Source organism: Eimeria tenella, genomic scaffold, assembly GCF_000499545.2.
Source record: "Eimeria tenella Houghton genomic scaffold, Eth_scaff15, whole genome shotgun sequence".
NCBI lineage: Eukaryota > Apicomplexa > Conoidasida > Eucoccidiorida > Eimeriidae > Eimeria > Eimeria tenella.
The window spans coordinates 56741-80483 of NW_013541522.1; the positions used below are offsets into that span (position 1 = coordinate 56741).

Consider the following 23743-nt stretch of genomic DNA (forward strand, 5'->3'; position numbering starts at 1 on the left):
AAGGCCCACTCTGAAGGCTGAGGACCAGAGGCAGGGCAGACCGTGGGGAGACGCTGGATGAAAAGCCTCTCAATAGTTTGTCAAGTGTTTAAGGGGACAAACCGAATATTGCTTCTATTTGCGAGCTCCAATTATGACTGTTAGCCTATAAGAAAGCTAACACGACGCCCAGGTGAACATGAATGATAAACATTGTTGCAACTTGTGTCCTTGCTTGTGCTCCAGCTGTTCATTGTTCAGATAGCTCATCATACTGTGGAAATTGGTCAGAATGCACATTCAATTTTTTTAGCCATCTTGTTTCCCCATTAGGTAGCTCAATATGTCGGCTAAAATTCACCTCTTGGCCCTAGAAGCTAAAGTTTTACCAGGGGACGCAAGCTGGCTCTGCAACGAGGAGAAAGCCCCCCATGTCTGAAGCAAGCACAACTGCAGTAAAGCAATGAATATCTTGAAAGTAAAAGCAAAGCCGTAGAAGTAAGGCGAAGCGCCAATCGAGGCAAAACAGATGAACGTCGCCCGCACACGGAAGTATAGTGCTCGATCCAAATATTTACAAGCGTATGCACACGTAACTGTATGAATGAGTATGCAAGCGTATGAATGCAAACGCAAACGTATGAATGCAAGAGTTCGCCTAAAGCCCGCATTCGTCATGGCCTAAACAAAACATTGGTAGAAAACCCGCATTGCTCTCTGGGTGGGTGCTGAATAAAGGAACACGAGTAGAATACGCATAGAAGACTGATGGAACTGCAGAAGGCTACTAAGCGGCTAAGTTCACCAACTGTCTGCGGATGTGCGCGCTGTTCTGTTTGCCTTTTTTGGACGGTCCTTCAATGTGTACTGTTTGAATGCTTCCGCTTTGGCTCAAGCTCAATCGTAGACTCCGTGGTCACTACCTTTTTATCTGTCTCCTTTTTGCCGAATTTATGCAGTTTTTGTGGATTCTGAGCTTTGTTACATTCCTGATTCTATGTTTGTGCTTATATCTATATCCAGCTGTGCTTTGCCTTATGATTACAGGTGCACCCTTATCTGCGCTCTCTGTCTTCATGTATCCTTTCATACCCCTATGCATGCTTCTTTGGCTTGCTTCCTCGGCATGTATGCCTCAGGCAAAAAAAGAACTAGTATTAAATACAGAGATGAACAAAGTTCCATGCCCTTTCATATGCATTTCAAAGCCTGGTTGCTTCGGCTTCTGTATGTTTCAAGGTATGAACCCTTCTTGCGTATGCGCCTTAACCTTTGCCAACGCCATTCTCTATCTTGCATGCTGATAGTATGCCACAGCCCCTCATGAAGAACCAAACTCTGCCTGGTTGCAGAGAACTTTCACTGTGAGCACTCCATAGGTTTAATGACCCTGCCTAGCCAGAACACTTCATGAATATCGGTTGCTCAACATCGGTTATGCGAGTTTGGGCTTTACTGAGAGCGGTAAACGTGCGACTGAAACAGTAGCAGCGAAGCCACTATGTATGCATTGCTGCACTAGCAGCATAAACCGCAGGGTTTCTATGCATGTATAACAATATGTGAGCGCACGTGATCGTAGTACATGCATGTACATATTTAGGAACAGGGGAGAAACGCCCTTAAAGGTATCCACTAGCTGTCTTCTTTTGTCTGTGCATTGTGGGCTGCATCATGATGCGATTTTTTCTTCTCTTTGTCCTTTTTGTCCTTATGTTTTTCAGATTTCTCTGCCTTGTCCCCACGGTCTGCCTTCTCATGTTTGTTTTCTCTTTCTAACTTTGCGTGTTTGTCTCCCCGTTCTGATTTTTCATCCGCTCTCTGTGCGCCACTAAGCAAAGCATCGTTTTCTCTCTTCTCCTGCGCGGCCGCTTGCTTGTCTTTCTCCTCTGCCCGTTGCTGGTCCGCTTCTTCGTGGCCGTAAAGCGGAGCAGCATGGGGCTCGTATCTTACACGTACAGTGGAAGGATGGGGAGGTGCGCATGGTCTAGGATTCTGCTTGAGTTTAAAGACCAAAGCTGGCTGCCTGCTGCTGTGCAGCTCCACCGGCGCAGGTTCTTCTGGTGTCAGTATAGTGCGCTCCCTGTACTCAAGCTCGTAAGGGCTCAAAGGTACCTCTGTCAAGGCCAAAGCCACATCATATAAACCGTATTCATACCACCCGCAGCTAGTTCTTGACAGCGGCGGTCTCCGCACGCTTCGGCCCCGGCTCCGCGAATACAAGTCCTTACAGGAAACAGAGGCTCTTCCTGCTGGTCCCGGCAAAGGGTTACCGGAGTTCGATAATAAGCGGAAATCCGCTGATCCAGAAGTAGGCCTTATCGTCATCAGTACGCAGAAAATATGCTAGCGGAAGAATAAGAGAGAAACTAGAGCAGTGCGAATAGTAGAAAACTGAGCTACTGGCTGCATATGCCTGCTACAGTCCTTGGAGCACTGTAACCCTCCAAAATCACTGGGAGAGCTCTGTGCAATACGGTAAGCATTCCGCGTGTTTCTGTTCTTGGTTTCTTCTGGATGTGGAAGAGAAGAAGGCACTACGGATGCTCATCGATTCACTAAATGACCCAGCGCACCTGGAGTACATAAATACCAGCACCATTTGTTGCTCGAATCGCGCTGATGGTAGCATGAGGTTACACTGGAGATCATAGATGAGCCATAGAGCGCCAAAAAACGCTCCGCGAAGTGGCACTGCGAGTTCCCTTCAGCTTTTATGGCTCAGGCTCCACGCTGGTCTGCAGAGAGCCTAGCATGGCAGCCTGCTGCTATTCTGAACTGCTAAGTCGCCTTAAATGCACATGAGTAGCGTGACTCCACACAGCAGGAGCAACATTGCAGTTCAGAGGCGAGCGTTGTCACGCGTGCAGCAGAACCAGCTGAGCTAATGCGTTGGGTCAAAGATAAATTCCTTCCTTATGAGCCTCTTCCCTTATACTTCTTGGTAGGCTTCACTGTCTGTCATTGTTTGCCACAGTAGTTAACTGCAGTACTTAACGGCGCTGCACCCCCAGCCCAGCCCCAGGTTTATGTTCTTGAAGGAGAGTAGCCGATTCTGCGTTTCGTAATGTTAAGCAGTGTAAGAATAGATCCTATTTAAAAATTTTCCATTCTTCGTAATAATACATGATGTGGTTACGCACTGCCTACTGCAGAAGCTCTCAGGCTGTTGAAACCCTACACATATTCCATCGCAATCTCCCATCGTTATTGGCTACACGTGCCTAGTCGCCGTTGTTTGCGCCCAATCGGTATTTTTCGGGCAGCAAAACAATACTGATCACTAATTTTTGGGGCAGCCTTCTGTCTCTTCTGCGTACACCGCACGAATCCTAGGCCAGGATCACAGTCTGCTGCTGTTGTTTCTGTCTCCTTTGTTGTAGGAATTAGCCCGTGGACATTTCCTTTTCCCCCTTACATGGCATTGAGTGACATTTGGGTGAGTGCGTATGAGTATACTGCATGCTGGGCCCAAGCGCTGGTTCACCCGCTGGAGAAACAACAAACGGATCTCCTGGGGCCTCCACTACAGCAGCAGCTGCTGCAGTCTGCGGGGAAGCAAGCAAAGCATCAGAGAACCTCCGTGTGAAGGGGGGCCTTCATGTTCTGGTCACGGTTGGAACCACTTCGTTCGATGACCTGGTGAAGGCTGTGGATTCTGATGCATTCTTAGATGTGCTTAAGAGTCTAGGAAAAGTCTCTTTGACAGTGCAATTAGGTCGGGGGCAGTATATGCCTTTCGGGATATCTGCAGAAGATCCGGATTTGACTGGTGTTGGGGTGTGGGCACACCGGCAGGGTCTGCAGTGCGTGCGGGTGGTGCGCTACATCCACGGTCTTTCACTTCTCTTGCCTTCCTTCGACCTCGTCGTGTCTCACTGTGGGGCAGGAACGCTTCTCGGTGCTCTGCGGGCGTCCCGGCGGGTTGTGGCTTGTGTCAATCAAAACCTGCAGCAGAACCACCAACTAGAGCTGGCTAGTGTTCTGGCTGGGGCTAATCACTGTGTAGCAGTATTCGACCTCAAAGTGCTGCCGCAGAAGACGGTAGAAGCGTGGAGAAGGCCTTTTTACACCGAAGCAAGAGAAGTGATAGCAGCAGTAGCAGAGGAAGAAGAAAGGGCATCGAAGGAGAGGCAGCAGCACGAGCGGCCGCTGCTACCTCTGCCTTCCCCGAATGTCCATCGCTTCGTTGAAATTATGAATGAAGAAATCGAGGAAGGAATGGAGACGGAAGAAACAGTGGAAGTGCCATATAAGATGTACTCGGAGGCCACACAGGTCAACAGAGACGAATATTGATAGACCAGGGCAAAATACAGAACACGCAACCTGGAATGGGTCTAGGAAGGCATGGTGAGGCCTACAGGAACGGATACGACGGCAGAAACAACGACAGAAACAAAAGAGAAAAATGAGGAATAAAACTGCCCTTGTTTCCCTGTGGTCTCCTGTTTTTCGAGTTGCCCCTCCATCAGCCCGTCAAAGGCATGCACAGACAAAGAGTCAACACTAAATAAGCTGCTGAAAGCAGGAACGGGAGAGCAAAAATAAGAATGGCAATGTAGACAGGGACATAAAAGACTGAAAAACAAGGAAAGGAGTAAGAGGACAAACACGCACAGACGAAAAGACAAGAAGCAGAAGTAAGCATCTACAATAGACAAAACTACAATAACAAAACTACAATAAGGCCAAAAAGAAACGACGGAGAACGGCCAATACGCAGAGATGGCGGACCCCACCCCGTACATGCGCCTGACCAACCCTCTTGGCAATGCCGCGCGCAGCATGCAGTTTGTAGGAGAAGGGGACTCTCTTCTTTTGGGAGACGATGGAGGCCTTTGTTGCCTCTTTGATTTGAAGTCCAGACGGAGCGCGTTTGCCGTATCGCCTTCGAGCCTCACCTGCTTGAAGGCTGATGCTGTTGCTCCGCCCATGGCGGCTGCAAATTTCAGCAGCACCAGCAACAGCCCTGTGCTGCACATAGAGCCGCTTTATTGCACTCGCAGCAGCTGCTGCAGCAGGGTGCTAATACAACAGAAAGACTCGCGAATCTCTGTGTTTGATTTGGAGTCCCAGAGGTTCACTTTGTCCTTCAAGACTGGCTCCTTCTCATTTTGCGAATGCGCATCCCCACAGCCCAAGAGCAGCAAAAGCAGCGATGCGAGGAGCAGCAGTGGCATCAACTGTGTGGGTGAAGAGTGTGTAGCGGCCCCAGTAGCTGAAATTGACACAATCGGTTTGTTTGATGCTAGGGCCTCGACCTCGTGGCATAGAGAAAAGAACCATATGAGCGTAGTGTCGCCTGCGCTTAAGCTTAAGCTACCGCCGAATTCTGCCTCTCGTTTTGCATCACAGGAGCAGAAGCTGCAGGAGCCAGGTAACTGTGGGTCCGTTCAAGGCCTGGGCTTCGCAGCATCCGAATGCCTGCTCCTAGCTGCGTACGAACTGCCACTTCTGGCCCTGTGGGACGTTAGAAACAATGGGCAACCGCTTGCACTTCTGCCTTTGGCGACCACATCTTCTCCCCCCGCTTATGTTGCGACAGTTCGAAACAGAGTATGGACTGGATGCATTGAAGGAGATATCTTCATACATCGCGTGGCAAGCCAGAAAGGAACAGACAGTCAATCATTGGCAACAGCAGCACCAACAGATGAAATAACAGCTGCGTTTCTATCCATGTCCAGCGAGAGGAGGGATGACGCAACAACCATGGCTTGCGGCAGCAGAAGGGATGACGAAGATTGTTTTGGTATCCTTCCTTGCCTAACCGGTGTAGCCCATGTGAATGCAATCGAGTCTGTTCAGAGAAACCGCGTCCCTTCCTACAGCCACTTTGATCTGTTTAACAACGTAAACTACCTAGAGTCAATGGGACCTAGCAGCACACACCTTACTTGTGTCTCCGTGCGTGGAGACGGCCTCCTTGGCGCCTGTGGCACTACTGACGGAGCTGTGTTGTTGCTCGAAGGCAAGCACTTAAAGCCGCTGGGGAGCCTTGGGGCCCACCACTCTGGTGTTTCCGCTGCTGCCTGGTGCAGTCACTCTGGTGGACTAGCCACGGGGGACAAACAAGGGGTTGTTTACCTCTGGAGTGTGTATGCAGATAGTTACACGTCGAGCTTTTAACTAGGCTGCCTCTGTACAAAACATTAATGCCATTTGTCTGTGCTCACGTGCTTATGGTGTACTTGTTCCCCTAAATTCCAAGCGGCCGACGCAGACAAAACAAGAAGCAAACAACCTCCAACCAGCACGCAAACACCTTGCTAGGCTGTCCCACCTCCCCTCCTCCCAATCTGAGAATGGAGACGCGGAGGCACAACCTACACAACGTGTCCTGTCATGCCCTTTCTTGCTCCCCTACATCATTTCTTCCGCAAAAAGCACCAGTACAACACCCACATCGATACACACTCATACGGGTACTAAGCGCCTAACGCGCAACTACGCTCACCGCCACCCGTTCTGTAAAACCACCACTGGTCGTCCCACCTCAGTCCCAAGGATGCCTATACTTAAACATAGCAGGGACGCCTTCGTTTTCCTCGAACACTAGAATGTCAGCAACAAGCCAACGGTGCGCCTGCAGGCGCTGACTCACTGTTTTCTGTTTCCTCGGCACTACAATGTTCCCTACCGGTCAATAGCATGCCTTTCGTTCTTAGCTTAACCCTTTGCCTGCCCCTCAGACCACAGACGCTCGCGCTTGAATTCCACCGAGACGTGTGGAAAACCTATACAAAAGCGTCTCACCTTCTACAGTGCGCCTTAAAACAACGATGCAGTTGCCCAAACGGCGCCAACTGGGGAACTGCGTAACTGCTCTACTCTACGACGTTTCTGCAGTCCTTAACACGCTTGACAAATGGCAGCGCGCGAAAGAAATGGGCATGACTTAATTCCCCAAACAGTCAATGATGTTTTCTTGAAGCCAAGTAAGGGGCCGCTCGCAACCGCACAAAAAATCCCACAAAACGAACAGGCAGGAAAAAAAAGACGGGCACCTGTGCACTGTACGTGTACAGAGAAGTAGGAAGGTTTGCAGAAGCGGGCTTGCCTGTAAATCTTGCTTGTATTCATTTGCTTTCGCAATTTGGAGCAATGGAGGCAACTGTGTGCGCATTCTTTACTCCGTAAACAATACCACTTATAATATATACACTATACTTGCATTATATTCCAACAAAGATACAAGTACTTGCACAATATGAAAAGCACGTCTTCACAGGCGAGGCATTTCCAAGATACTCTGATGTTTGATTATAGCCATGCACCCCAATTGTTTGCAGCTCTATGCAATTATGCTTCTGTTTAACTCTACATAAACAGGAAAAAGCAAGATATAAGAAAATATAAACCAACCAGACCTCTGTCGACACGAGCTATATTGTTTCAGATGTAAACGGATGTGAAAATGAAAAAAATATTCCATTTCCCCTACGTGTATGCAACGAAAATGAACTGCATCACCCACACGACCAGGAAAAATATCTGCAGTTTACTACCATTAAGACACTGTCATGTATTCGAAATGCAGATTGTGCCGAAAATGCAAGAAATAAACATGTGGGTAGTACTTCTGTGTACACCGGCCATGTACGTATAGATACATGAAGCTATATTCGTGAGCATATAAATACTGCACATTCCTGCAAAAAAATGTACGTAGGCATCGCTAGGTGCACTTCTCTGCACCCGAAGCCGAAAATTGGTCGAATTGCGTCAAATATGGAGCAACCAAGAACAGGCTCCACTAAGAAATCACGGCTGATACTCGTCCCAAGAGCGGACCTCCCAAAAGCGCTTCCTTCCCCTTTCCCGCGAGATCTTCTTGGACAGGCTCTCCACAAAAAAGGAAGCCAACTTCAAGTCCGTTAGCAGAGGCACTGCGCATGCAGGAGAATACACACACACAGCAGAAACTGCATCCATACACAAAAGCACGCAAAACTCGAAAATTCAATTGTCATACAGGAAAGCACGAACAACGCATATAAACAACTGTCGTACATATGTTCGTGCTCCCTTGAGAAATCCCTTCACACGAACAAACGCATCTTCAGAAAGAGACATACGCGCCACACTCTATCACCAATCTTCAATCAGCACTTTGTGTTCGACCAGTAACAACACATGAGCACCCAATAGTAAATTGTGATAAGTAAATGCACTGCCACTGGTTGAAACACAAGCGAGAAAAAAAAACACTACAATCTGCATGTACGGATGTAGGAAACAATTCCTACCACATACCACCAGCATCGACGGCCGTTCTTCTAATAATATAACCCGCAGACACGGATCGGTGGTGCGCGCGGCCTGGAACGTTGATAACTAACTCTACAAGACCTTCAAGCAGACAGAAACATACAAGGCCTGGATGTATTCTAAACCCATTGTTAGCACTGCAGAACACAGGCGCTGGAAGCAGCATGCAACCACACGGCCCCATCCTCTATTTCTGCTGCTCATTGATCCTGCGCGTGCTCCACTGACTCTCAGAACTACAGACGAATTCTTTCCCCCCCTTGGCTCTCTCCGTCCACTTCCATCTGCTTTTCTACGCCCTAGGCTCCTGTTCCACTTTGCTCTGTGCGCTTTTGCTCTGCCTGTCCCTTTGCCATTACTCTGTGTTTACCCCCTACCGCACACAACATCTGCCCTGTTCTGCCTGCTGCCTCCCCGCCACACCCTACCACTGCCTCTGCTCTTTCCAGCTGGAAGTTCCCGTGCCTGTTCAGAAATTCCCCCTAATCTCCCCGCCACGCTAGTTTGGTGCCAATATCTCGAAATGCCACGAGACCTCTCATCGTGATGACTCTGCTCACCCCTCTTGATGACATCAGTCGCAGTGAGCAGATCTTGGCCTCCTGCCTCGGCACTGTTCCCGTCTTTGGAGACTGAAATAATCTGTTTTTCTATCTCACTGAGGACCATCTCTCCAGGCGGTGTCTCCAATTCCTCGCCACTCTCTACCGGAGCTGCCAAACTGCTCCATGGCTCCGTATTCCTCTGCGCACTCCCAGTCTCTTCAGAAACCGCTTCCAAGCATCCTCTTAAGCTCTTTCGCAAAAAGTTGTACGTTCCTATGATTGCCAAAAGTCACACTGTAAGACCCCCACCAGTGTGCCGCAAAAATACACGCAACCAGAAGACCAAGTCGAAGGATCAGCAGCCAGCAACAGATAGTTGAACACAATAGATCATTTCGAAAACCGCAATACAAAAATCTGCTGCCATGCCAAAAGATCATGGAACGATAATGAAACACAACGCAACAATAGGATCAACAACGCCAGCAACACTACTCGCAGCACTTGCTACGTTACAAGATGCAGGTAAATTGCCCAGAAGCCACTTGTTTCGTGAGCCCCTCCGTCCTGCTGAAGTGCAGCCAAACAAACCTTCCGTTGCGTAGATTGTGAACCCAAGCTTGACAAGCTTAAGGGCGAAAGGGAAGAAGTCTACCTTGGACCAACGAGGACCTGTGAAGGCGAAGTCAGCGCAAGCAATACATGGTCACCTCTGTCCCACCTACTCCGGATGAGCTCAGATAGTACTTCAGCAAACCATATATTTCCCCCTAACACAAGTTACTGGCTAACAGTTTGCCATCGCAAGCGTTACTCACGAACCTGTTACGAGCATTAAAGAACGCCTCATTAGAGGTAGCCGCAGGCCTGCAGAAACCATTGCTTTCAGAAAGGCCTCGTGCTTGTCTGCCCCGAAACAAGCTACCTGAGAGTACGTACACACACTAGAATACGCGCTCCGCACCGGTGGAATTCCATCCACTCACATTAACATGAGCGAAACGTGCCGGCCATGCAAATGTACGGGGTCGTTGCTGTTGCTTAGCTTAGCTACCTCGCCTGTGCTGCGCATTTCTACACCGAGGAGAGGATCACAGCCTCTAAGTCTGCTGAAGGAGAATACCGGGACCTTCACACAGACAAACTCCAAATCCGTCAGATGAATCGATTCTGCTGTCACCGGCGCTCCCACCATCACCCTAGAATACAAAAACACAAGCGGCCCAACAACCACAATTTACCTTCACCTCATGATCTAATGCCAAAGCTCCTGCTGTAGAATCAACGGCCGCACCAGCTCCAGACGCTGCAGCTGAAGCTAGCTGAACTCGTTGCCTGCCACCAGACAGCCATCGCTGTATTCCGCCCTTCGTTCTTCCCCGTTTCAAAGTGTTCATACAAGCCTGCGCTTACTTTGTGGCTTGTTCAATGAAGTCCACGCCAAAGCACTTGCTGATGAATGGGAAAGTGCGAGACGCCCTCAAGTTGCACTCAATGATTTTCACTTCGTTGTTCTTGCAGATGAACTGGATGTTAAATGGACCTTTGAACCTCACCCACGCCGACAAACATAACCGTACACTTGAAGCGACAAACACAATGTCATCAAATAAAGCTTGACCAGCCGTAAACCCTGACATGCAACCAACAGCCAGCAGCAGAAGCCACCAGACCGAGACCCGTCGTCCAAACAAAAAGGCAACAGCAGCGTGCCCTTCTTACCTGACACACGCAAGGCCCTCGCAAGTTTCTGGGCTATCTTCTTCACTCGCCTGCGAAACGTAGCGGCAGAAGTGCTGCTGCGAACTACCCGGCTGCTGCTCGCGCCTCCCTCATTACAGCAGCAAAGAATAATGTAAAGCTCACCGAATTGTCTCCACATAGAGTGTTTGCGCCGGTAGGATCAAAGTGGCATCTCCCGAATGTGTGCCTGCGAAGCAACGCGAGTTCTCATAAAAACGATAGTACAACATAAATGGTCGTGAACACCAGTTCACTTGAATCTCCTAGTAGTACGAAGTGTTACAGACCCGCATTTTCGACGTGCTCGCTAATAGCGTAATTGAGGATCTCGCCGTTGTTAGCAACGCTATCGAATTCTACCTAAGGAAAGGAAAGCCACAGAGATAGCGCCACCGCGGATTCCAAAAAAAAAGCTACACTGCGGGAGGACTCGGGACCTTCGAGGTATTCAAGACAAGCCAAACTCTAGAAGCTCAGCAAGCTGCACTTCTGCATACCTCTTTTGCGTTGCTGACAAATTTGGATATTACGACCGGATTGTCGCCAGAAACAACAGCTGCGACCTACGCAAAGTAAGGTCCCGCAGAGGTGCTACACAGTAGAAACTCGGGGAGCACCGGACGTGGACCTTAAAGAACAGGGGGTATACGCACCTGCAAGAATTCCCTTAACTGCTGATCGTTCGTAACCACTCGCATCGCCGCACCACTCAAGACATAGGAAGGCCTCACAAGAACAGGGAAGCCCACCTAACACATACATGCATACACAGCTCCAGTACTAGAACTAAAACAATGAAGAGCATGCCACGCAAGCAATGTCACATTGTCGCCGCGGTAAACGTTACAGCAACAGTAAAGACCTATGCGGGTTTACATGTTCCATGATTGCGTATGGAGTGGGGAGAAGCATCACAATGAAAGAATATATATAGAGGAACATCCCACAATCACGCTCCAAGACAAGTCAGTCGTGGCCCAGCAGTAACTACTGTTCTGCATGAAAGTGGTGCCAGCGAGGGACAGCTCAAGCTGTCCCTCGCTGGCACCACGCGCTCTACAGTCACCTTGCGACTCTGCACAAACCTTGTTGCTGAATTCCCTCGCCGCTTCAAGCGACGAAAACTCGCTCCAGCCCGGCTGATCTAGCCGTAACTCGTCACATAGCCTGCTAAACTTGTGTCGGTCTTCACAGCAATCGATGGAGCTGACATTCGTTCCTGGTTAGAAGCAAAGATATCAACACACAACACACAACATGGCTACGGACACACACAAGCGCAGGGCCTGACTGTCTCTGCGGCTCTGTGAGCTGCACCGCCACTTTTAAAACAGGACTGGATGCTGACTTCAACTTAGGTACCTATTATACCAACGCCCCTCCTTTGAAGTGCGCTGCACAAGTTGTTGGCCGTTTGACCTCCAACAGAAATGATCATCCCCCGCGGCTGCTCCAGATCCCTTAAGAGACACAAGAGAAAATGTAATACGCGTCTGAGGAACGGGATAAAATGGTCCTGAGCAGCCTCTTGCGCACGATGTTTCTGCAACTGCGGATGTGACTAAGTAACTGCTGAAGCGTTCACGCCCCACCTCATGGAAAGCTTCCTTCATGTCTACGTTTGCGAAGAACACTTACCAAATGGTGGAGACGGTCTCAAGCGTCAAATCCTCGAAATACAGGCGGTCGCTGACGTCGTAGTCTGTGGACACTGTCTCTGGGTTACAGTTAACCTATAAATACATAACAAAATCTTCTGCCAGTGGCAACACACATACTGATGCGCCTCCTCTGGCCCTGCCTACGCAAGACATCTGGCACCCCTACTGTTAATGGACCTCCCAGAAACCATTTCGCCTCTGTGCGAGCATGGATGCCTCCTTGCTGTTCTGCTTTGCGTCCCGCCTGCTGCCTGCCTGTTCCCTATCTCTGTGCCTCTGTCCCGTCGTCTCTAGGACCCCCCACGCACCACGATGGCCTTATGACCCAACGAACGAAGCGTTGAGATGCAAGACACTGCAGACCAGTCAAACTCCACGCTGCTGCCGATGCAGTAGCAACCGCAACCTGCGCCATATCAAGTAGGAACACAAAGGCCACGAAATACACCGAAGTTGCCACTGCTCCGGAACACCCAACTGCGGCAACGGCGAGTGAATCAGTCACGACAACCTCACCAACAGAACATGAAACGCTGCGCGAAGGGATAACCTGCGCTTTAAGACATACCTAGCACGACGTAACAGCATATGACAGGTCCTTCTACTTGCTTCGTTGTCACCGTCTGTCTTGAGCTGCACAGGCTGCCCAGCACTGAACCCTGCCCGCGCTCTGCTCCGGGCATTAACCTCAGTGTATCCCTAGAAGGCTCAGGAGGCGGAGATTGCAGTGGCTGCTGCGTTTGCTGCCCAAGAGCTCGGGGCAGGTGCCCCCTCAACTCGCGCAGCTCCTGCAGCTGCTCCCGGACTTGCTGCTGAAGTTGCTGCTGGATACCTTGGTGCAACTGTTGATCTAGGTCGTGCCCCTCACGCTGCTGGTCACCAAGCTGTTCAGCTTCACGGAGCTGCTCCACAGGCTGTTCCTCCTTTTTCTCCTCAATCTGCCCATCCTGCCGCCCTGCGTCCCCCTCCCGGCCATCAGGCCGCTGTTCCTGCTGCTGGCTCTGGGGATGAAGCAACTGCTGCTGGCTCTCCAGCTGCTGCTGCCCATGCTGCTGCTGCCACTGCTGCCAGAGCACCTGCTGCTGCTGCCGCCACTGGTATTGCCACTGCTGCTGTGACTGCTGTCGTTGTGCTGAAGGCGCCGTAAATTGTGCGCTTTCTTGGTGGCCTCCACCCCAAGGACCAAGGACTGTGCACACATCGTATGCTTGAGCAGCCTTTTACGCCCCGGATCAGGTGCCAGCTACTCAGAGCGGTGGACGCACAGAACGGGTTTCCCTCGAATACCGCAGGCAGCTGCCCACACATGCAGGCCTGGGCTTACGTGAACCAAGCTTACAAGACTGTATGTACAGCCCGTACGTGCACGAACGCATACAACCCATGCACCCCACATATTTGCATGCGCGTCCACTCATGCTCGCAGAGATGCGCATGAATACGGAAAAGTAACAGCAGGAAAAGTGCAAAATACATAAGCAAAGCATCTGCACTTCTGTGAAGTAGCAAACACAGGGAGGGAAGATCACTACCTATGATTTTGCTGAGCGCCCATCTGGCCTGAGCATACCTGGCGGCAAATCGGTGGTATTCAGGGGCTCCACATCATCCTCAACACCGTGGTAGGTCAAGTAAAGGTAGTTTGTCTGCGCTGGGAACTCTGCAGCCAACGTGTCGATCTGCTTTATATATGGCTCCACCACCAGCGCCTTCCTGTATCTCCACACATCCTCCTCTGTCACCCGCAGGCCCTCCACAGGGCCTCCACCTACATAGGATGCTATTTGGCGGTCGCTAAACCCTGAAGACAGAAGCCGCCCTACCTTCCACAGTACCATTACGTTCCCCCGATGAAGCTTCCGTGTGCTCTTGGCGCATAGAACTTGCAGGCCTGCGATTCTGATAGGTTAACAGGAGGTTCTCGACATACCGTATTTCTTGACATAGAAGAGGTCCGCGCTAGTCAGCTGTGCTAGAGAGACTTTCGATAGGCTTTCCTTTAACTGCTGAATGTGCTCCAGTTTAGAAAGGAACCAAGGGTCTATGTGAGTGAGCTCATGCAGTCGCTCCACACTATAACCTCGCGCTAGCGCTTCTGCCAAAGCCCAAATTCTGCAGACGAACCCAAGTGACCCTCCAGCCAACAGCTCCCCTCATACGGATCTCCCGTCCGTACCCAGTTAGTGTAGATGACCAGAAAGTCACGCGGATACTGGGTCGGGACAGTTAAACCGCGTCTGCAGTACGTGCATGGTGTTCAAGAAAAAGAGCGCACCGATTTGCAGAAGGCCGTGCCAGCTCTTGTTCCAATCTCCCCCTACTCGAAAGCAACTCAGCCCCCTCCTGCAAGCGGCCACACACTCCAAAGAAACGCACAAGTTCCTAAATGACCCGCCAGGTAAATAGGTTCATGGCCATAACAGACTGCGCATGACCCCGACAAACTGAAAACGGGTGACACGTATATGGACAACGACTGCAAAAGATAACACAACTCACCCGACGGGACATATCAGGGCACAACTTCTCGTCAAACCCAGTAGCGTCCCCGCTAACCATCCTGCAGAATAGCAAGGGCAGCACATACAGTGCGGTGCGTTATCTTCCGTGTGCCAACCAAATACAGTACTTTTCTTCCCGTTCGATGTGGCTGTTCTAGTCATGGCTGTATGTCCGCACTAGTGTTTTCGTTGTTGCGGGCACTTGGGCACTAGCCTTCTCGTCCTCGTAATGATGAGGCAGTGTCTACAGTTCACCTCAGCGCTTTCTGCAGCGATTCCTCAAATGTCCGTCCAATCGCCATCACTTCGCCGACGCTCTTCATTGCTGAGCCCATGAAGGGATCTGCGTCGTCAAATTTCTTCATATCCCATCTGTACAACCGCATTTAGACAAAAATGAACTCTGAGCTCTAAGCCCTGGCAAGTAGCAGCGCACTCCACTCGCAAGTCCAACGTACTACGAATGAAGATCCATTCTGCTGCTGATTCATTGGCAAACGTCTGAAGTGGTTTTCCACTCATCATATGCATGCAAACCAACACATGCCTTTTCTCCCCCATCCGTGTTCCTGTATCTGTGCCCTTGTGGTTCAATGTATCTGCATATGCGGGCTGCACTCTTTCACTCTCTACCTAGCTACTTGCGTCTCCACACTCTCCCTTGCCTATCCATTCTGACCTGGGCACTTTTGTTACGATATAGTCAAAAGCGGGCTCGAAACAAGCAGTAGTCCCCTTCGTCACTTCATTTTTGAGTTGGAGCAAATCAAGTCCTGAATAAGCACAACATGGAACAAATGGCAAGCTCTCCCTAGACAGCCTTGCCTCTGCAGTCTATGTGTCGGCGTCTGCAAAACCCGTCCCTTCATCCGCATATGTACGGACAGAAGTGCTCAGGCAAGTCTGCGCTCCAAACCTCCTACCCCATGAGAAGAGGCGTAAGCCCTCATGAACATAATTAAGAATACACACACGTTGCATGTGTACTCAACGTGGCCTCGATTATTGACACAGAGAACTCCATACATAGACGAGCACTAAAGTACATAACGCATATCCTTGTGAGTCAACCAATATATACACCACCCGTGAGAAGGCTTATGCCCAAGATTCAAACGAAATCTAATGCGTATGCAACGGCTACTTAGTACTTCTGCCGCTTCTCACGATATCTGCGAGACCTAAACGCCCTCGTCAAGAGCCAGCATGGTTGCAAGTTGACAATTACCTAGTGCAAGCTTCGCGGCAATGTACGCCAGCGGGTACCCGGAAGCCTTGGAGGCTAGCGCGCTGCTGCGAGACAGTCGCGCGTTCACCTAAGAATACAGTTCCCAGTAACTGGAAAGTCACAATCGCTTGTAGATATCATTTCACCAGACACTGCGGCAGACAGGAGCTTCTCCAGGCAAGCTTATCTATGGTCTACACAAGAATTCTCAGTTCCACACCATAAACCCGTATGACCAGAAAATTCGCTTGTGCATGTACCTCCACTATGTAGAATTTGTCAGACTTCGGGTCCACAGCGTACTGGATGTTGCACTCGCCAACAATGCCAAGATGCCGAATAACCTTTAGGGCGCACTCCCTCAGGCGAAAGAAGTCGTCGTTGCTCAATGTCTAAGCACAGCGGACGCATTTAATACAATGGACACCTAGCTACAACGAGAGCTAACCAGGGCTAACCACGTAAGCACTTCCAACTTGGGGATAGATGGTGTGCAAATAACAGCACAGCACGACCAGGTACGGAATCACCAACGCTCCCAACAACAGCTGTTCGTGAGATATTTGTTCCAGGCCCTTCGTGTCTGGGCACCTGGGAAGGAGCAACAACAATGGAATCGCCTGTATGGATTCCTGCGTAATGATTGCAGCACACGCAAACCGATAAAAAAAATAATGCCGCCGCTTGCGCGCCTGTTACACTCCCTAATGTCCTAGACGTCTACGTACAACGCCGTCGTACGTCTACGCAAACTACCCCTCCAAACAATGTTTTTCAGTATCCACATTTACACCTCATCTTGGCATCTCATCCAGGTTGTGTTGCTCCGCGCGCTTAGCCAGAAATAGCCACAGACTAACATACCTACCGCTCCCCAGGCCCCCTAAGCATTCCCCCGAAAGCCGTAGCCCTTTACTACGGTATAAACCTAACCCCTGTCCTACTAGATGCTGCTCGCCACTATCGCTAGTTTTGAGAGCATCGGCAAAGAAAGTAAGCTGTGAAGCAGCAGCAATAGTCGAATTCACCTAGGGGGTCTAAATTTTCCATGTTGCAGATGGTCACGCAGTTGTCCTTCGCATCCCTAACAACTTCATACTCGATTTCCTTCCAGCCCTTCAGGCTCCTGTCTATGAATACCTGAATGCCAACATTCAAAAATATGCTCCAAACACGAAGCACCTCATCCAGAACACTCAATGAAGAACCCTAAATCCTTCAAAACAAGTATGTGCATTGCGAATCCACACTTGGCTCGAGTGTGCAAAAGCATCCGTGCACAAGCGGCGCAGAGAAGTCTCGTCCTCAGCAAAGCCTGACCCGAGGCCACCTGCAGACACACTGACGCCTCAAGAAGTCGCAGTATTACGCCCCTGGGCTGTGATATGTGCTTACAGCGGCATCTGTCCCGCACGGAACAATAAGGGTGGGGCGTATTTACCAAGTGCGAATGCCGCGCGTATTAGAACTGGGTATCCAAGCTGTTTTGCTGCTGCAACTGCCTCCTCCAAATCCCTAGCTGCTGCTGATGGCGCCACCTCCACCCCTATCTCTTGGAGTTTTCGCGCAAATAGCTCCCGGTCTTCGGTAGCAATAATGGTCTGCACGGGATGAACACAACTGTCTCCCCTCCAGGTACTTCCTCTGCGCCGTTTGTGGTTGCTAAGGTGTTCCTCCTTGTCTCCACTACCGCTCACCTCTATTGGAGTTCCGAGAACTTGGCAGTCGTACTTCGCCAAAATCCCGGAGCGGTACAAATCGACGACACAGTTCAAGGCAGTCTGCAGCAATGTAGGAAGCATTCATGCTAGCCTGGTGAGTGGAAAAAGCTATGGTGCAAGCAAGTGTAGCACCCGCGAGAGCACCGCCCACCTGTCCTCCGAAAGAGCATAGGACTCCTTGCGGTCGTTCCCGGTCAATCACTTCCGTTACGAACTGTGGCGTCACCGGGACAAAATACACCTGAATGAAAATTGGGACCAAAACCAAGATCAAAACGAGAACTATAACAAAGGCGTAATATTGCGGTTGTTGGTGTAGTTGCAGCTTCCGTCCCAGCAGAGGAAGGGACAGCCCCCATAGTCCTACCGGCTCTACGAAAAATCAAGCAAGCCCTAGCCCCCGATGAAGCTGACCCTGTGAGCCATTTGCCTGGAGGTCTGGACTGTGGCGATATTTGGGTTGACTAGCACGACGAACACGTTGTGCTCCTTGAGGGCTTTTATAGCCTGTGATCCCGAGTAGTCGAACTCCCCCGCCTGCCCTATGCTTAGGCCCCCGCTGCCTGTAACACCCATAGCAGTACTCAGTAAGCAAACAATATGCGACAGAAGGAATACCAGGAACCCAACACACAGAACACACACAACCATTTCCGGGCAGCAGCTGGATTTGCTAACGGCTACCCAACTGCACGTTGGAGCACATTTCGCCATGTAACTATTTGGCACTGGCACCATTCCTGAGTGTGCCTGACTAAAGGTATAGGTGCCGTTCTCACCAAGCAGCAAGACCTTCCTAAAGCCACCGGGGAACTGGTATGGTATAGTGTACAGCGACCTTGCAACGATGCGCTGCTGCTGTCTCCGCAAGGAGTCGATGAACTCTTCAAAAAGAAAAAACGTGTCCGTTGGACCCCCTGAAAAAGATCCAAACAGCACAAGAGGTCTGTTGATCCGGCTGCCACTCCACGTCCCCTTTCAACCGCGTTTCTGACGCCTTAGCGGTGATATTACAGCTCCCGGCTCTCCCCCTGGTGCTCAGGGAATCGCGGTGTGAATGCTACAGTTGGAAATCGCAGCTCCAAAGGCCGGTAACCCAATGATTGGGGTCCGGAGCAGGAAGCTCCTGCTCCGTGAAGCACAACGCGATGACTTCACGAAGACCTAGTTCCCAAGCGCTGGCATTGGACGACTGACGTGTCAGCAAAAAAATTCGACACGTTGACGCACGAATTACACCTGCACTTTCGATAAACGACTCTGACACTGTAAAAAGCACTACTGCGCGGTCTAGAAATCGGCCGCCAGAAATTACCGGACGCCTCCGGGTGAAACTGAACAGAGAAGTAAGGCATAAAGCGATGAGAAATTCCTTCGTTGCTTCTGTCGTTCGCGTTTACAAATAGTGGTGTGAAATCTTCGGGGAGAGTCGCTGCGACAAAATGGACAATCACGAATGGAATCAACACATATGAGTAAGCAATATACATAAATTCACGAGCCGGAACACAAAAGATATACGCATACATCCGTTCACACGTACAAGCACACCCACTAGAAATTATCATCAAGAAAAAGCGGAGACACTTAATGCGTCCCATGCAGCAGGAAGAGCCAGAAATGGAGGCAATGTAGAGTCTCCACTCCTGACTGTTCATACAAAAACGAAGACTTACACGCAATCAGAACGCAGTGGAACCAGTTCCGTAACCGCTCATGCACAGGCGAACAGTCACAAAAAAGAACACGTCGCAGCCAACTCCACAATGCTTCCACCGTTTGGACGTAAAAAAGGTCCCGCATTGTAATAACTGCGGAATGAACCGCAGGAAACTGATTGGTACAATTGTGTCCACTGTGCACGGGAAACTCAGGAATGTTAACACTACCTGTATCAACAGCGTAGCCATGATTCTGTGCTGTCATGTAGCAACGCGTCGTGCGCAAGTCGACTACGGGCTGGTTCATGCCTGTGGCAGAAGAAAACAGAAAGCACAGAGTCACATACAAGAAGAAGACAGTGGACCGACACTCAAAGAAACCTCAAAGAACATGCCTGCACAGAAAAAACAATCCGGACTAGAACGCCTAGGTAGGACTTGCGACCACAACGAACCACGGATAACCCGAGAAGTCATGATGATAGACTGCGCCACGAAACGGAAAAGACCAAGAAGAAATCAAAATGAAAACGGGAGTTACTAGATGAAAACAGGAGTCACTACAAGTGGATATTAGCTTCACCCAGTGGCGCCCAGTGCCACCATCTTCACCAGCGACTGCAGTGCTGCAGAGGGCAACTCACCCCTGTTCCCAAACTTCATTTTGTAAGTCTTCGCCCCTGCAGCCAGGGCCAGTAGCTGATTCCCAAGACAAATGCCGAACACAGGCTTCTCCTGGAGCAAAGCCTTCCTGCAAGAACACCAGCTAACAACCTCAGCAAGTAGCAATAACCGGCGTAATAGCAGCAACAAGCAAGAATGCTCAACTGGGCCGAACAAACAGCATCCCTGTAACTCAGCACGTCCGCCGGAGCAGATATTAACACGTCAGCCAAAGAAACCACATGGGGGATGGCATCAAATCGAGAAACCACCAGCAGAGGCAAAATAAGAGGCAAAGCAAACCAATCCATGCACATAAGGTGGCAACGGAAAACAAAACGTGCGAAAACTAGTTAAGTGCGGCCGAACATGCAATACGGAGACTGAAACCGTGAGGCGATACACTTACTCGCAAACACACTCACGTGCGAAAGGCCAAAAGGCGAAGATACAGAGGCACAGTGCATCTTACGCGATGTTATAAATGGTCGGTCGACATAGGGAGGGATCTCCCGGGCCGTTGCTAATAAAAAGGCCGTCGTAGTCATCCGAGGTGAAGTCATAGTCCCATGGGACAACCTGCGTGCAATCCGCGGTAAACGCATACCCGACACTCCGTGGCTGCCTGCGTTGGCAGCACCAAGGATGGTCAAAAAGATACGGCAACTGTACGATGTCGCTTAACATGCTTAACATTGTAGTCAACGACCTCATACAGTAGCAGGGAATGCTGTATCATCAGCAACAGACATCAGCAGACAAATGTAGCTTCAGACACCTTAAGGACAACGTTGCATCCTTTGAAGTCCGTGTACAGGAATTGCCTGTAGATGTTCGTCTTCATACCGCAATCTACAGCCAGAACTTTCACCTGGTGGCACTGTAGCAGCAACACACCCGGAACACCAGCATTATCTACAGTGCACCAAGGCCACTAAAATCACAGTCACTCTAGGATCCACCACAGTGTGCACAATGCACCTACGCAAACAATCGAGGAAGCAGTGACAGCGGTAAAATCCGCAGCAGACCCAACAGCTGGACGCCCTGCCGAAGCGCCTATATCCAGATCCATCGCTTGATGACACTCACGAAGGGGTTCATCGGAGAGACATAGACGCGAGGCTGCCTGCAGGAGACCTCGGCCACCAGGTTTCTGCAGTTGGGATCGTCGAATTCCAGACGATCCCTTGCTGCCTCAAGGGCAGTGACCCATGCCTCCAGTCTTGCTGCTCTTTCCACGCGCTGCTGCAGCAGTGCCATTAGGGCATCCGGTGAGCTGGCACGCGACAGTACAGCCTGTACCGCCTGATGCGCAGTTACTCGTGCCAACAGATCTGCCGCTGACTGCTTCGCAGTGTCAGACCTCAGATATTCCTTCACCGTCCGCTCCTCTGATTCCGTCAACACTACGACCTTGCCTAGCATCGAACCGGACTGCACACGAAAAACAGCATATATAATATGTACCGCACTGCTACTCGTGTTGCATCCGCAGTACTCCTTCAATACACTCATGGACCCAACAATGATAGCCTCATCGTTCAATGGAAGCGCCGTGGCTACTGCACGCCCTGCGCTTCACGAGGCGACATCTCCAGCGTCATATACCACATCCAAAGAGATGTAGCAGCTAGTGAAATACAAAGAGGAGGAGACGGGCAAACCAGGCATGCCAGAGCTACAGACAAAGCAATGCAGCCAGAAACTAGTCACGCCACCTACACGCAATGAATGAGTTCCACGGGGATGAATACCACAAGTGACACGCATCACGCAGTATGACAAACGAGCAAGCGTCCGGGAAGCGGGGCATGCGAACGGCAAGCGCCCTGCGCACGCCACGCCTTCAAAATGCCAAAACCACAAAGAACCAAGAAACACTGCGTACCTTCGTGCGAGGAACACGCTGCAAAGAGCATTATACAAACATTCAAAGCAGGAAGGTGCTGCAACATATACATAAACGAGGAGCAACCAAACGTAAATGCAGCACCGATGCGGGGAGTAAGAGATGATTCAGAGAAGCACGTCCTGCCATAACAAATGGGAGCTAGGCACACACGAGAAGTGCACTAAACGAGAAACTGGACACACGACCATCCAATGTGCTGAAAGAAAAGTTCGGATGTTGAGCACACTGCATTACTGTAGCTTGCAAAAGCCGTGATAAAGCGAAAACAGGACTCAAAATAAAAAGAAGAGGCAAACAAGACACAGTTCATCAGCCCACCACTCCCCCACTCCCCCACTCCCTACCCTAGCTCCCCAACGCCCGACCCTTTCACCCATTCATCTCAAAAAGGCACTGACTTCTCTTAAGTGAATTGTAAGCGCTCTGGTGTCCACACCCCACAGCGCTGGTACTCGTTCACTCTCCAGCCACTCGCCCAGCCTTTTCTCCGCCTTCCAGTGAGAGAGAGCAGCCGGAACGTAATCGGCTGCCAACAGCGCCATGACATGTATACGGCGCCCTTCAAAGTGCAGTGGCAAACCCAATGAATCCTATAAACAGCGCCAGTAGAAGCAACTACGGCAGCTGTCAAGCATTTTAAACTGCTCCATGCATACAATGAGTCAACAAACGCCCCCCCATCAATCCGGCGAGCAGCAGCACACACGGACGGCAACAGCAGCGAGGCGGCTAAAAGAAGCAAACGGAACGATGGCTTTGGCAGGAGCTGTGCACGCCCCACAACTTCACCAGACGGCACTCCATAGTTGCCGACAAGAGGATAAGTCAGCGTGAGAATCTGCCCAGAATAAGAAGGGTCTGTCAGGGATTCGGGGTATGCAACCATCCCTGCGGCAGCAGTAACGACAGGATTGGCTGTATGAAACGCAAGATTGCTGCTTTTTCTGGCCACCACGAGGTGCAGCTGAACCGGGGAGGATCCTTAGCGCAACCACTAGAGGTTAAAGACGTCGTTGCAACACTGCTGTTTACCAGTGTTGAATACAACCTCCCCCGCAACAGATGTTTTAAATCCAAAGGAAATCCCGCCAAATTGTCGACCGTCCTCCAGCTGTAGCACTCCCAGGCATCCCTCATCTATGAAAAAAAGGCAGAAAAACCTCCGCAGTCCATGCGGCATGCGGTTTTGGCGCTGCGCCGCTCCAGTAGGTAGCTTCTAGCCAAACTAATTTTGCACGGACTATGCAATGCGAGCTGTTCAGACGCATATCGCCTGTTGTTGTGGGTTTCAAAAACCACGGGAAACATGCGCGGACCTACAGCTCCCATTCACCTTTCAGACGCCCCATAACCACTTGCCGGGAGCGGGGCGCCAAACCTGGCGAGCACTGCTACTTCACTACCAAACAAGCACCACATGCTCCCGAAAATGAAACTGCCTTTTGTGCCTCGAAATAATATAGATCAGCTGGAGGAAGAGTTGTTTGCTGGCACGGTAGTCCCCAAGAATCGATGCACTGGAGACGAGCTAATGTGTAGGCAGATGTGTGGGGTGCCGCAGGACTTACCGTTGAGCCCAAGTGGCTCCCTCAGCCACTTTGCTGCTTGAGGAGATTCTTGTATCAGAGCCTCCTCTACAGCTGCGGCAAAAGCAGCAGCTAGCGGCTGCCCCCGCTCCTGTTCTTCGTGTTGGTGTTGCTGTTGGTGCTGCTGTTGCAGCATCAGTAGCTGCGGTGGGGAGTTGTTTTGCATTGTCGAAACCGCGTGGAAAAACCAAAGGAAGTGGGCCCTGCTGCTGTTCCTGCACCGGCTGCCCGTGCGGATCCTGCCTGCCGATGAAGGGGGAGGCCCT

The 23743-nt window shown here is 50.6% G+C and overlaps 4 protein-coding genes across 4 annotated transcripts; 2 read left to right on the plus strand and 2 right to left on the minus strand.

Annotated features, from left to right (window-relative positions):
- Positions 1-1614: 1614 nt before the first annotated feature.
- ETH_00029990 (uncharacterized protein) lies at positions 1615-2307 on the minus strand (the record flags this gene model as incomplete). The annotated part of the gene is made up of 1 exon (XM_013373460.1): positions 1615-2307. The coding sequence occupies one exon, from the start codon at positions 2305-2307 to the stop codon at positions 1615-1617; it is 693 nt and encodes a 230-aa protein (XP_013228914.1).
- A 1134-nt stretch (positions 2308-3441) lies between these two features.
- Positions 3442-4278, plus strand: ETH_00029995 (uncharacterized protein; the record flags this gene model as incomplete). The annotated part of the gene is made up of 1 exon (XM_013373461.1): positions 3442-4278. One exon carries the CDS (start codon positions 3442-3444, stop codon positions 4276-4278), a length of 837 nt encoding a protein of 278 aa, XP_013228915.1.
- Positions 4279-4707: 429 nt separating this feature from the next.
- Positions 4708-6111, plus strand: ETH_00030000 (glycosyltransferase family 28 C-terminal domain-containing protein, putative; the record flags this gene model as incomplete). The annotated part of the gene is made up of 1 exon (XM_013373462.1): positions 4708-6111. One exon carries the CDS (start codon positions 4708-4710, stop codon positions 6109-6111), a length of 1404 nt encoding a protein of 467 aa, XP_013228916.1.
- Positions 6112-7746: 1635 nt separating this feature from the next.
- Positions 7747-23643, minus strand: ETH_00030005 (carbamoyl phosphate synthetase II, putative; the record flags this gene model as incomplete). The annotated part of the gene is made up of 43 exons (XM_013373463.1): positions 7747-7871; positions 8239-8334; positions 8814-9071; positions 9390-9470; positions 9621-9723; positions 9853-9997; positions 10212-10341; positions 10521-10570; positions 10665-10728; positions 10829-10901; positions 11039-11104; positions 11195-11290; positions 11627-11760; positions 11913-12001; positions 12180-12274; positions 12511-12608; positions 12771-13391; positions 13773-14003; positions 14133-14314; positions 14478-14545; positions 14702-14762; positions 14959-15075; positions 15383-15476; positions 15932-16019; positions 16192-16323; positions 16523-16563; positions 16960-17071; positions 17182-17261; positions 17373-17532; positions 17629-17712; positions 17804-17893; positions 18067-18215; positions 18432-18569; positions 18968-19084; positions 19542-19622; positions 19958-20064; positions 20449-20555; positions 20755-20856; positions 21069-21413; positions 22290-22450; positions 22681-22779; positions 22924-23028; positions 23460-23643. 43 exons carry the CDS (start codon positions 23641-23643, stop codon positions 7747-7749), a joined length of 5559 nt encoding a protein of 1852 aa, XP_013228917.1.
- Between the last annotated feature and the right edge of the window lie 100 nt (positions 23644-23743).